Source organism: Argentina silus (assembly GCF_951799395.1).
Source record: "Argentina silus genome assembly, chromosome: 2".
NCBI lineage: Eukaryota > Metazoa > Chordata > Actinopteri > Argentiniformes > Argentinidae > Argentina > Argentina silus.
In genome coordinates, this window is record NC_139656.1 from 32,131,134 (window position 1) to 32,145,581 (window position 14,448).

Below are 14,448 nucleotides of genomic sequence, written 5' to 3' on the forward strand. Positions count from 1 at the left end.
AGTAAAACTAATTGGAACGGGAACCACAGGGAGAGAGAGCATTGGCCCTGGGCATGCAATTAAATAATCATGACATCCAATTAGACAAAAGCCGTAGAGATGAGCTGTAGTCTTCAGCCGACTTGCGAGGTGTTTTGGGGTCAGGTGAAAGTCTGCCGGCACTGTGAAAGGTTTCTAAGGAAATCAGATGCTTGTCTGGGTAGGTCTGAGGTGTTCAGGTGTGAGTCTGACCTTTGACCTCGGCCAACAAAAGGTGTTCAGGTGTGAGTCTGACCTTTGACCTCGGCCAACGAGAGGTGTTCAGGTGTGAGTCTCACTTTTTACCCTGGCCAGCCTGAGGTGTTCAGGTGCGAGTCTGGCCTTTGACCTTGGGCTCAGGGGTGAGTCTCACCTTTGATCCCTCTGTTGACCTTGGCCAGCCTGCGGATGACGCTGTCTCTGGTGTCTCCCTGGCGAATGTCCACTCTGGTGGTGAACAGGCCGTTGGAGGGCTGGGGGTTGACCAGGGACACTGACACTCCAGGCTAGGAGGGGGGACAGGACACACACCCGCGCGCACACACACACACACACACACACACACACACACACACACACACACACACACACACACACACACACACACACACACACACACACACACACACACACACACACACACACACACACACACACACACACACACACACACTCGTTGGAACGGGTTTTAAAAATATATATATACTTAATACTTTCACAGCCTCTGGCCTCATTGCCACTTCGCCTTGCACAGCCTACAAAATGTATTGTTTTATTGTTCTATTTTGTAAATTTGTTAGTGCTATTTTGTTAATATTTTGCAAATTTCTTGTCAATATTTGCTATTTTTTTTATGTCCCATGCACCAACCTCACCAAGTCAATTTCCTGTTTGTGCAAATATACTTTTACTGTATGTTTACTGTATGTGCCAAATAAAAGAATTCAGATTCAGATAAAAAAAATAAAAAAAATAAAAATAGATGTATAAATAAATAAAGATTAAGAAATTTGACCAAAAAACAAACATTCAACTATTTAACCGCAAAGTAGCAAGCGGAAGTCATGAAATGTGTACGAAAGTCAAAAGAGAGGCCATGCAACTGCATGTTGAATACAAGGAAAAGAGAGGGTCCAGAATGATCAGGCAGCTCCTCTCTGACGAGGTACAGGAGGCAGACGAAGCAGGAAAAGTACCACGGTAAAACAACAGAGAGACAGACAGGCCTTCGTTCCTGAGTGGCAGCTCACACAAAGACTGGGGTCACACATCTACCTCTGATCTGTGTGTGTGTGTGCGTGCGTGCGTGCAGTGGGTTGGTTGCATATCTACCTCTGATCTGAACACACTGAATGGTTTCCCTGGGCAACAGTCCTCCTTCACTTTGTCATCTGCCTCCGACGCGAACAAGACATCAATCTGATCAAGCTGTGGACGGATGGAGGGAGGGGGAGAGAGAGGGGGGTGATGGTGTATGTGTGTGTGAGAGAGAACGAGAGAGAGAGAGGGGGGGGGGAGAGGGGGGGAGAGAGAGAAACACAGAGAGACAGAGAGGAAACATTAGCAGAGTGGTTTAATATTTGATGAGGCCAGTCTGACATGCAGAGTGTGTTTGGAACATTTGGATGTCCTACAGCGGGAGCCGAGGGAGGCCAAACAGAGAGGCTGGCGCTCGCTGCCACAGAGGCTGGGAGAGAGGCTGGAAGAGAGGCTGGAAGAGAGGCTGGGAGAGAGGCTGGGAGAGAGGCTGGCGCTCGCTGCCACAGAGGCTGGGAGAGAGGATGGGAGAGGCTGGGAGAGAGGATGGGAGAGAGGCTGGGAGAGAGGCTGGGAGAGAGGCTGGGAGAGGCTGGGAGAGAGGCTGGGATTGATGGGAAAGTTGACTGACTCCTTACGGCCTCATTACACATTCAAGGAGACTGTTGTTGATGTTGTTTCACTATAATTGAGACCAGATAGAGAGCATGTGTGTGTTTGTGTGTGTGTGTGTGTGTGTGTGTGTGTGTGTGTGTGTGTGCGTGTGTGTGTGTGTGTGTGTGATATTGTGCGTGTGTGTGTGTGAGTGTGTTTGATTGTGTGTGTGTGTGAGTGTGTTTGATTGTGGGTATTTGATATTGTGTGTGTGTGGGTGTGGGTGTGTTTGATTGTGGGTGTTTGATATTGTGTGTGTGTGTGGGTGTGCGTGTGTGTGTTTGATATTGTGTGTGTTAGATTGTGGAAGTAAATGCCTCTACTAAAGCACCACCGGCTGGATCACCCTGGTCAGCTAATTAGAGGGATAATCAACAGCACTTCTCTGGTGTGTAATTAGCCCTGATTAGGAACAGAGGTTATATTGAAAAACACATTGTTCTCTCTGTATTGATTGACCATCGTCGTTTTTTCAGGGCTGTTATGGAAACTGCTGCATTCAACTCCAGGCGAGGGGCTCCATGCCCTTGTTCCTAACACACCTCCTCATTCAAATCACCATCAAGCCAGTTGTATCAGGCATGTTAGTGCTGGGTTGGAGCACGAACAAAAGCCTGCACACCCTGTGGGTCCCCTCCCCCATGGACAACTGGAGTTGACAACCGCTGCTAAACCCCTGTCATAGAGTTGAATGTAGCTCAGAGTCGACGTGTAGTTAAGTCGACTGGAAGGAGAAGGGGGAATGTTTTAAGAAACAATTGTCTGGTGGATGAACTGAATACACTTAGTGATGGCCTGGGGGGTGGGGGGGGGGCGGAGTTAGGGAATGAATATCAGCCTAGTAGAGCCTGTAGCGGAGTTAGGGAATGAATATCAGCCTAGTAGAGCCTGTAGCCCACAACTCATTTCCATTACGCTCCATTTAAAATGCTGAGCAGGCAGCGGGGAAGAGAGTGAGAGAGAGAGAGAGAGAGAGAGACAGAGAGAGAGAGAAAGAGAGAGAGAGAGATAGAGAGAGAGGCTGAGAGAGAGAGACAGAGAGAGAGACAGAGAGAGAACAACAGTCTGTACCTCTAGAGAGTGAGAGAGAGAGAGAGAGACAGAGAGAGAGAGAGAGAGAGAGAGAGAGAGAGACAGAGAGAGAGAGAGAGAGAGAGAGAGAGAGAGACAGAGAGACAGAGAGAGAGAGACAGAGAGCTGAGAGAGAGTCAGAGACAGAGAGAGAGAGAGAGAGAGAGAGATAGAAAGAACAACAGTCTGTACCTCTAGAGAGTTGGTCAGGTAAACAATGTTCTCCATGACAACCGCTCGCTCGTCAAACTCCAGCTCCAGCTCCAGAACCCGGGGCCCGTTCTTCTCAAGGTTCTCCTGAGGAACACAGAAGACAGCCGAACTGTCAGGATGGCCCTCAGAACTACTGAGGTTCCACAGAACAAGGCTTCACATACAGTAGTAGAAGCCTAGTAGAACCCCACAGTAGAACCCCACTGTAGAACCCTCGTAGAACCCAACAGTAGAACCGCACAATAGCACCCTAGAGGAACCCTCGTAGAACCCCACAGTAGAACCCCCACAGTAAAACCCTAGAGGAACCCCCACAGTAAAACCCTAGAGGAAGCCTAGTAAACCCTAGAGGAAGCCTAGTAGAACCCCACAGTAGAACCCTAGTAGAACCCCACAGTAGAACCCTACAGTAGAACCCTAGTAGAACCCCACAGTAGAACCCTAGAGGAAGCCTAGTAGAACCCCACAGTACAACCCCCGCAGTAGAACCACAGTAGAACCCTAGAGGAATCTACTGCATCAATAACACCTTACTCATGCTATCCCTGAAACACGGACATACATTAACATGTACATTGTGCTGTCTGTGACAGATGTTTGTACAGCAATAGCCTTTAGATGGATCGATCGATCGATTAGTGTGTTTACAGCAGTATCCTATAGACAGATCGATATATGGATAGATAGAAAGATGGATAGAGGCAGACAGGCAGACAGATTGTTTTTAAAGGTCAACTGTTCTGTGTGATGTGTTTTCAGTTGGAGTGTGGACCCCAGGAGAAGGGCAGCAGCTTCCTGAGCTAACAGCTAACAGGCTCCTCCAGTCGTAAACTAAACTAAACTTCAGAGGCTGCAGAGAGCCACATAGAGGTCAGCAGAGGGATGGGGCTGTGTTACAGTGCCAGACAAGGGGAGCGGAAGACCTCCTGTGGGGGTGGCGGGGGGGGTGTTTGTGGTCATGAGATGAAACTCTCCCCCCTCCTCCATCCTCGCTCCTCCCCCTGCCCTCAGCCTCACCTTGATCATGGCCACGAACGGCATGGCTCTCTTCATGTACTTCTTCAGCTCGGGCAGAGCGCCAAGCTCCCCGGCGATGACCTTGTTATCAGGCAACAGTCCCTGGTTGTTCTGGGCACAGAGAGAGAGGAATAGATAGAGAGAGAGAGAGAGGGATAGAGAGAAAGAGGGAGGGAGGGAGGGAGAGAGAGAGAGAGAGAGAGAGAGAAGCCCAGACAAGAGAGACAGAGAATGGATGGAAAGGCAGAAAAAAAAAAAACATGATTATTTCAGATTTTTTGAATTCTTTCGCAATTGTTCTTCCCTTCATCTAGCACGCCTTCAGTGCGCCCATGGCTGGGGGGGGGGTCAGGGTGGTTACCTTGTAGTGTTTGCCCAGCAGAGAGAGGGCACTGTGCTGCCAGGGGGGGTAGCTCTTTGCCACGTAGATGGTGCAGTGGGAGGGCTTGGGCGGGGGCTTGGTGTCACCCTTCTGTGGAAAAACAGACAGCAGAAGGGTCAGTCTAAAGCCTGAACAGACAGCAGGAGGGTCAGTCTAAAGCCTGAACAGACAGCAGGAGGGTCAGTCTAAAGCCTGAACAGACAGCAGAAAGGTCAGTCTAAAGCCTGAACAGACAGCAGGAGGGTCAGTCTAAAGCCTGAACAGACAGCAGGAGGGTCAGTCTAAAGCCTGAACAGACAGTTCTCCCCAAAGAATTCCACGCTGTGAACTTGCCGGCGCCACTATCTAAACTTTTCAAGGCAAATTAAACAACATATTTAGTAATGACAGAGTAGCTATCTTTGCTCGCCATTGACATTGTTGGTAAAAACGAAAGCGAATGTGAAAGCCTCATGACGTTCCTCAGTTAATTCAGCATTTTAGCTGAGTCAGTTTCGATAATTGCAATCCAGCGCCACGCTGTTCCAGAATCCTGGGGAGAACCCTGGTGCCAGTCTAACTGGGGAGAACCCTGGTGCCAGTCTAACTGGGGAGAACCCTGGTGCCAGTCTAACTGGGGAGAACCCTGGTGCCAGTCTAACTGGGGAGAACCCTGGTGCCAGTCTAACTGGGGAGAACCCTGGTGCCCCCCTGGTGCCAGTCTAACTGGGGAGAACCCTGGTGCCCCCCTGGTGCCAGTCTAACTGGGGAGAACCCTGGTGCCAGTCTAACTGGGGAGAACCCTGGTGCCAGTCTAACTGGGGAGAACCCTGGTACCAGCCTAACTTGAGACCAGGCTTTTCCTCGTTTCCTAGTTAGGCTGAAGCAACATGGCTACTGCCTCACGTTGCGTTGTGTGATGCTGATAGGCTGGGTGGAATTGTTGCCATATTGCGTACGCCTATCCAGACCTTCAGGGGGGAGGGGCTAGTGGAAGGGGCTCAAGGTGTTTGGGGGCATGAATGGGGCCTTATAACTACTATACTACTACACTATATAGTAACTACTCAGTAACTAAGGAAGCAAAATATGGAAGCAAAAACTGTCGGTCTGGCTAATCAACTACAGCCACGGTCAAAAGGTGCAAATATAAAAATATAAAAAAAAACGGTGGAACATCCATTTAATAACCAACAGAAGTACTCTCTCTGGTCCCCGTGAGGGCTCTGAGTTCTGACCTGACGTTCATTACCACCACACAACCTAAGACAGAGGGAAAGACACCTGCAGCTAGTGAGGCTAATGCTATTGGCTAATGCTAGTGCAGCTAGTGAGGCTAATGCTATTGGCTAATGCTAGTGCAGCTAGTGAGGCTAATGCTATCCAGACGTCTGCTGCTGTACAACCCTCACCCCACCTCTAAACACATCTGCAGGACCAGTATTGTCCCCCTTCAAGACGCTGTATGTGAACTAGTCTCTCACACAAAATGGAATGAGGAATGGTATCAAACGTGTGTGTGTGTGTGTGTTTGACACCATTCCTCATTACATTCCATGCGTTACAAGGAGCCCGTCCTACAATTTACACGCACGCACGCACGCACGCACGCACGCACAGAAAATGGAATGAGGAATGATATCAAGCGTGTGTGTTTGATACCATTCCTCATTACATCCCATGCATTACAATGAGCCCGTCCTCCAATTCACACACACACACACACACACACACACACACACTACGAGACCCTGTGTGAACTCGTCAGGCTGCCAAGTGGAGCTGTGCATCCGTGAACTGGCGGTACATGACAGCTGTCGAAGGCTGTGCTCGTCACCCACGAGGCGGGACACCTCGCCACGTTCCCCTCCCCGCTCCTCGCCACGTTCCCCTCCCCACGTTCCCCTCCCCGCTCCTCGCCACGTTCCCCTCCCCGCTCCACGGAGCAGCAGTGGAGGGTGTGTGTGTGCGGTGTAGCGCGGCTGGTGCTGCTCCATACATTAAACATGCTGTTCTCTGTTTCTCCCTATGGCAGCATCAGGGGAGGCTGGTGGGGAGGCGGGGGAAAAATTAGAATATCGGAGGACAGGCTTGTTGTAAATGCATGGAATGCAATGAATTCATAGTTTATTTTTATACCGTTCCTCATTCCATGCATCACAATGAGCCTGTCCTGCGATGTCTAGCTCCATCAGCCCCCCCCCCCCCCCCAGGCTAGAATGGTACGGCTAATGGTCGTAATGACTGACCATCACTGAGATCAGAATTAAAGTTTTAAATCAGTGGTGGAAATTAAATACTTTAATTTCAGCATTTGCCTCTGGACTCACCAGGGTTCCACTGCTGGGTCGTTTGTTGTTTTGAAGCTATACACTGTGGTAGCAGCTGTGGTAGCGTGCTGTGGTAAATAGGAGCGTGCTATGGTAGCGTGCTATGGTAGCGTGATGTGGTAAATGGTAGCGTGCTATTGTAGCGTGCTGTGGTAAATGGTAGCATGCTGTGGTAGCGTGCTGTGGTAGCATGCTGTGGTAGCATGCTATGGTAGCGTGCTGTGGTAGCGTGCTGTGGTAGCGTGCTATGGTAGCATGCTGTGGTAAATGGTAGCATGCTATGGTAGCATGCTGTGGTAAATGGTAGCATGCTATGGTAGCATGCTGTGGTAGCATGCTGTGGTAAATGGTAGCGTGCTGTGGTAAATGGTAGCGTGCTGTGGTAGCGTGCTGTGGTAGCATGCTATGGTGGTAGCGTGCCATGGTGGTAGCATGCTACAGCTAAAATACCTAGTTGAGATACAGAAGCTATTCTCATTGGTCACTAACAGTTGACTACTCAGGAGGAGGTATCTGTAATAACCCTTTCTATGTAGCCTTGTGAAGGACAAGATAAGAAAACGTAATGGACTATCAAGTTTTCATAAAAATGAGGAAATACTCTAATTAGCTCGGGCTTACTTGGTTGCTTTGTAGGTCATACTACTGAATACACGATACTGTAGACTCAGAAAGGAGGTGGGGAAAAAACAAGATGAAGCAAATAGTGTACATCAGAGACAACTGACAGCAGAGAATGTGTGATTGAATGATCCCTTTAATAAACTATCCCTTTAATATATTATTCATACAGATATCACAGATACTTCACAGCTGATAGGTGGTCTCCTCTAAGCAGGATAGACAGACTGGCTGCCTTAAAGACATACAGTACATCCTGCAAGAGAACAGAGCCGGACTTGTACCTCGAGCCTGAATACACATCAGGGGAGGCTGGTGGAGGCAGACATCGGAGGACGGGGGCTCATTGTAATGCATGGTACGGAATAAGGAATGGTATGAAACACCATGTGATACCATTCCTTATTCCGTCCCATGCATTACAATGAGCCCGTCCTCCGATCTCTACCTCCACCAGCCTCCCCTGGTCCACATCTACTGCTTAGGCTTCCCTCTCTCTCTCTCTCTTCTCTCTCTCTTCTCTCTCTCTCTCTCTTCTCTCTCTCTCTTCTCCTTCCCTTTCTCTACTACCTGCAGCAGGACATATGCAGCCAGTCAATAGCGGTCTGCAGAGGCCTGCAGTACTGTACAGGCTACAAATTCATGTGTTGTCAATACCCTCTGCTGCCTACAGGTTCTTACTGAAGGGAAGTACAGGGTGGAAGATGCAAAACAAATGACAAAAATAAAGTGATCTGCACATCAAAATGAGGTTCAATGCCATGTTGCAATCTACGCAGGCCAGCAGATCTGACACACAGAGCCTATGTACCAACTTGGCCCTGCACACACACGGAAATGTCTCTTATAAATAATCATTAATAATTAATTGCGTTTAATTAATGCGCCTTCCTAGACACCCAAAGGACTTCCGTTGTAAGGGGGGGGGGGGGGACTCATCACTACCAATCTGAAGCACCCACTTCAGATGAGACATCTCCTTCTGTACCAGTCTGCAAGCAGCGTCAAGCCCAAGGGAGGCTGGTGGAGGTTGAAATCGAGGACCGACTCCTTGTAATGCATGGAACGAAGGAATGAGGGATGGTATCCAACTTGCTTTATCTTTTTTTGCTTTTTTTTTTGTTTATTCAACATGTTCTTTCCTTTTTTCTGTCTGTGTAGGGACAGGCAAATAAATTAGCATGTTATGGTGCAATGCATCTGGCTAGTTCCAATACGTCAATGTTATTGCATCTGTCCCTCCGCCAACAAACAAATAAATTAAATCAAAACGTGCGCGTTTGATACCATTCCTCATCCCATGCATTACAATGAGCCCGTCCTCCGATTTCTACCTCCACCAGCCTCCACTGGTCTAGCCTTTTAACTCCACTGTCTAAGGGCTGCATTTGAGCTTCATTTGGGACCTCAACTGTTCTGTGAGAACATTGCAAACAAAGCAGCCAGACTCAAATGTCACCGTTGTATAAAGCGGCAGCTGAAGACTCAGACTCGCCTGTAGCCAAGGTTTGGTATTTTCACTTTTTAATGACTAGGACTTTTATTCCCTGCTCCGGCTGTATTCCAGAGGGAGCTGCACCACCTCGGGGAGATGACTCTGCAAGAACATGGAGGCCAACATAATAACCCTCCATCAACCCAAAGTACATTTTCAGAAATAAGTTTCGCCCACTAAATCACTTAAATATGATCTTTACCTCCGCAGCTACAGTACTTAAAATGAAATGTCCTTTTGGGGTAAGTGGCTAATGTTGTTGGCTAGAGGCCTACTTCTGAATTCTTACACCCAGACGGATAAGTCAAGATAACACAGAGCCTTAGGAGTAAGTCATAGATTTTCCAGTATGTCCATTAAAAACAGATTGAACCTCATGTTATTCTATGGGAGTCATATGCTGGATTGAGACATCATGCTCTTGGGGATACTACAGATAGGCCTTGAGGCTGAGCTGCATGTCCTGGCCCTTACCTTGCTCTTGGGGATACTACAGGTAGGCTCTGAGGTGGAGCTGCATTTCCAGGCCCTTATCTTGCTCTTACAAGTACTACAGGTAGGTTCTGAGGCAGAGCTGCAAGTCCAGGCCCTTACCTTGTTCTTGGGGGGCTGCAGGTAGGCCTTGAGGCGGATTCTCAGGTCGTGGGCCGTCTCCATGAGGTACTGGGAGGAGCGGATCAGGACCTCATCGACCGGACCTGCCACGGGCCACGAGGCCGTCATCAGGGAGCCAGTCTGGGGGAGACAGGGACACAGAGCGGACCTTCTGTTTTAACAACAGCTCCAAGGACAGTGTGTGTGTGTGTGTGTGTGTGTGTGTGTGTGTGTGTGTGTGTGGAGGGGGTCGGGAGGGGTGCATCTAAACTAAAAGTTACAGTCCATATCACGGGAGTCTGGTGGAGGCAGAAATCGGAAGACGGGCTCATTGTTAGGCATGGAATGGAATGAGAAATTCCTCCATGCATTCTAATCAGGCCGTCCTCTGATTTCTGCCTCTCACCAGCTTCCTCTGGTGCATATACAGATTTTATGCATACGGAATAAAAACATACACTTTCTTTTTTTTTCTTCCTACGAATACAGCCATGCTTAGTACAGAATGCCTTGCCCAGGGAGAGAGGGAGAGAGAGAGAGAGAGAGGGAGAGAGAGAGAGAGAGAGAGAGAGAGAGAGAGAGAGAGAGAGAGGGAGAGAGAGAGAGAGGGAGAGAGAGAGGGAGAGAGAGGGAGAGAGAGGGAGAGAGAGAGAGAGGGAGAGAGAGAGAGGGAGAGGGAGAGGGAGAGAGAGAGGGAGAGAGAGAGAGAGAGAGAGGGAGAGGGAGAGGGAGAGGGAGAGGGAGAGGGAGAGGGAGAGGGAGAGGGAGAGGGAGAGGGAGAGAGAGAGAGAGAGAGAGAGAGAGAGAGAGAGAGAGAGAGGGAGAGGGAGAGGGAGAGGGAGAGAGAGAGGGAGAGAGAGAGAGAGAGAGAGAGAGAGGGAGAGAGAGAGAGAGAGAGAGAGAGGGAGAGGGAGAGGGAGAGGGAGAGGGAGAGGGAGAGGGAGGGAGAGAGGGCGCTGATGCTGTAGCTGGAGGAGGTGACCTGTGGTTGTTGTCATGACTCTGTGCCTCACCTTGCCCAGGAGACCCCAGGTGAACTCACACAGGTGTGGGCAGATGGGGGCCAGGAGCAGGGTCTGCGTCTCTATGAACTGGAACACCATCTCTCTGTGTATGCCCTCGATGGCCAGCTCCCTGTACTTGTCCTTGGCTGCCTGCCAGGACACACACACACACACACAGAGCATGCACACACACAGGTACACACACACACACACACACATTGTTACAGAGTAATTACCAATTACTTCGAAATCTCAAGCGTACCAGAAAGTACCCAATGTTTCCAGAAGATTTCCAAGTAAAAACAACAAGGTAAAATACCAGTCATAACAGCACTGTGAAAGCTAATGCCAGTGTGTTACCTGGTACTCAAAGAAGCCGCTCTTCAACGCCTCCTTGTACATCATCCTCTCATAGTGCTGCTCTGTCTTCACTATGCCTGCATTCATCTCACTGGACAAGGGAACAGAATCGTACATTTTACATTGAAGTCACTGAGCAGAAGAGACTTACAATAAGTACATTTGTCTAAAGCAAGTGAATCAACTGTACACCAGTCCGCCGTAAGTAAAACCTTGGATAAGAACAAGCGCCATCGGCAGTTACAGCGCCAGAGAAAGGAAGACAACAAGCAGAGAAGCTAAATGTGAAGAACGTATAGACCTGAGTTTAAAATCACCAACTGCCAAACAATTCCAGAACACTCACCACCTGGAGTGCCAAGTGTTTGAAGTGGTATCTACCTTGCAACAATACTTTGATTGGCTACAAATGAAGCATCGTCACGTATGCATTTTTGGTGAACAAAGTCACCCTTGGCATTCTAGGGTGCTGACCCCCCCCCCCCCCCCCGGCGCCGAAAGGGTTAATACCTGGCGAAGACACGGTCGTTGAAGGTGTCGGCCGGGCCGGTCCGGAGGTTGTTCTGATTGGCTATCATCTCCTTCACCCAGTCCACCCAGGTGAACAGACGCAGGATTCCGGCGTCGGCCATGGCCTCCACGAAGTTGGCGTCCTCCACAGTGTCCCCGGCGTCCGCCAGGGCCAGACGCATCCCTGGGCAAGGACACACACGCAGGACCGCGTAAACAAACACTCAGGAAACTGTCCACACACGCACACACACAGCTACTTACAACAACAACAAAGCAGTGACTTGCTAAATGGTAATTTTAGCAATTAGTATAATGATACACAATAACAACAAAGATACCTAGAGTCTCTCCTCTCCTCCTCTGCCCTCCTCCCCCCTCCCCCCCCCCTCCTCGCAGATGTGTTGCCAGAGTATCTGTTTAGGCAGACAGTCACACTCGTTCATGAACAACCAGAATGCACCACTCCAGGGCATGACATCATATCAGAATGACTCATCTTCCCATCAGCACCCTGGGCCAGACGGTAGCTCCTCTGCACTCAGTGACCGCCTTCCACTAGCATCCTCACCACTGTGGCGTGGCGTACTGGGGAGGCTGGCGGAGGTAGAAATCGGAGGACGGGCTCATTGTAATGCATGGAACGGAATGAGGAATGGTATCAAACCCTCCACCAGCCTCCCCTGATAGAGTACCACATACTGTAGAATGAAGCAATGTATTGGCCTTGTATTCTTAGTGGTGTGCTCATGTGGACATTGAGATGGCTCAGAATCCCTAACCCTAGGAGAGGCAGTCTCAGACTCTGTGGCTCAGTGGGTAGAGCATGGGGCTAGCAACGCTAAGGTTGTGGGTTCAATTCCCGTTCTCCTGGGACCATATATACACAGAATGTATGCACTCACTGTACTGTAAAGTAGCCTTGGATAAAAGCGTCTGCTAAATGTCCTATATTATTTCATATTATATTACATTTGGTAGGAGATCAAAGTCTGCTAAATGTCGTACATTATACTATATTAGGTAGGAGATCAAAGTCTGCTAAATGTCATATATTATATCGTATTATATTAGGTAAGAGATCAAAGCAGAGCAGGAGAGAAACCATCCCACTTCTCCTGTCAGTAGAGTCTTCAATTGTTCTCTAAATAATCCACTCTCTCACGTCAGCGGCAGAAACACCGGGAGACATTCAGCCGTTTCTTACTAATAAAATAAGGCTTAATGGATTACGCTAATGATTTCCCGGAAGACGGCAATAATGACTCTTTTTAGAAATTCTCCTAACCTTCGTTACCGGAGTAATGAGGAGGAGAGAGGGGCTGCTGGAAGGGGTCTTACCGTCCGCAGAGAACTTGGAGATGGCTTGACTCAGAGTGAGGAAGTTGCCGGTAGATTTGGACATCTGATGAATACAAACACAGGTCGTTAGCATGGGAGGGAGGGAGGGAGAGAGAGAGAGGAGGGGAGGGAGAGAGAGGAGGGGAGGGAGAGAGAGAGAGAGAGTTTGTGTAGGTAACTTAAAGTCTTAACACCACATCAAACAGCAGACTGAGACGAGAGGTCAGAGGTCACCTCGGTGGTGGTTCAGACCGCACGGACGGAACTAAATGAAACTTAAATGCTTTTTTTGGGGAGGCAAAAAAAAAAAAAAAAAAAAAAAAAAAGGCAAAAATAAAGCGGGTCTTACCTTTTCAGAGTTCAAGAGGAGATGCCCGTTGGCTCGGACCGCCTGTGGCCACTTCCCGCTGTGAACACAGGGCATAAATCGCCTTCAAATCATCACCTCGACTTCACCTCATCTGTCTAACTATACCTGTCGCCAGCTGGGCACGGAGACGGAGGCAGCAGGCTCGACCCTGCGGGTGAGTCATTACTGAGCTTCTGAGAGACCCGCTCCATCACAACAACCACCATAGAGAAGACCAGGGAGGAGGCTGGGGGAGGTAGATATCGGAGGACGGGGCTCATTGTAAGGACGGTGAGCCCGTCCTCCGATTTCCGCCTCCCCCAGCCTCTCCCCTGACAGAGACGTTCTGACGCGGTGCAGCGTGTAACAGGAAAATGACGCTACCCTCTCACAGGCACATCTGTTGGATGAGCACCACAGTTTGATCTGACATGTGATTGGATGGCAAGGATGAGGTGTACGATTGAATAGACAGGTAGTAGGACAGACAGGCAGTAGGATAGACAGGTAGCAGGACAGACAGGCGGACAGGCAGGTAGTAAGACAGACAGGTAGTTGGACAGACAGACAGACAGGTACAGTTAGGTCGATATACTGTATATTTGGACTCTGACACAATTTTTGTTATTTTAGCTGTTCACCAAAACATATTCAAGTTACAGTTATATATGAATATGGGCTTAAAGTGCAGACTCTCAGCTTTAATTTGAGGGTATTCACATCCAAATTGGAGGAAGGGTTTAGGAATTGCAGCTCTTTTACATGTAGCCCCTTCTTTTTCAAGGGACCAAAAGTAATTGGAAAATTGACTCAAAAGCAGTTTCATGGACAGGTGTGGGCTATTCCTTTGTTATTTCTTTATCAATTAAGCAGGTAAAAGGTCTGAGTTGATTCCAAGTGTGGCATTTGCATTTGGAAGCTTTTGCTGTGAACTCACAACATGTGGTCAAAGGAGCTCTCAGTGCAAGTGAAACAGGCCATCCTTACGCTGCAAAAACTAAAAACATCCATCAGAGAGATAGAGGCAATATTAGGAATAGTCAAATCAACAATTTGGTACATTCTGAGAAAAAAATAATGCACTGGTGAGCTCGGCAACACAAAAAGGCCTGGATGTCCACGGAAGACAGTGGTGGATGATCGCAGGATCCATCACATGGTAAAGAAAAACCACTTCACAACATCCAGCCAAGTGAAGAACACTCTCCAGTAGGTAGGCATGTCATTATCCAAGTCTACCATAAAGAGAAGAC

The 14,448-nt window shown here is 48.8% G+C and overlaps 1 protein-coding gene across 1 annotated transcript in view; it reads right to left on the reverse strand.

Annotated features, from left to right (window-relative positions):
* lars1b (leucyl-tRNA synthetase 1b) overlaps positions 1-14,448 on the reverse strand; it is a 30,225-nt gene that overhangs the window by 2,565 nt on the left and 13,212 nt on the right. The window contains exons 21-31 of the mRNA XM_083687750.1: positions 13,196-13,253; positions 12,847-12,910; positions 11,506-11,689; positions 10,996-11,086; positions 10,645-10,785; positions 9,632-9,772; positions 4,592-4,702; positions 4,231-4,341; positions 3,193-3,297; positions 1,351-1,446; positions 392-524 (exon numbers count right to left, since the gene is read on the reverse strand). Coding sequence (XP_083543876.1) covers positions 392-524; positions 1,351-1,446; positions 3,193-3,297; positions 4,231-4,341; positions 4,592-4,702; positions 9,632-9,772; positions 10,645-10,785; positions 10,996-11,086; positions 11,506-11,689; positions 12,847-12,910; positions 13,196-13,253 — 1,235 coding nt within the window. The remainder of the gene's footprint in view (positions 1-391; positions 525-1,350; positions 1,447-3,192; positions 3,298-4,230; positions 4,342-4,591; positions 4,703-9,631; positions 9,773-10,644; positions 10,786-10,995; positions 11,087-11,505; positions 11,690-12,846; positions 12,911-13,195; positions 13,254-14,448) is intronic.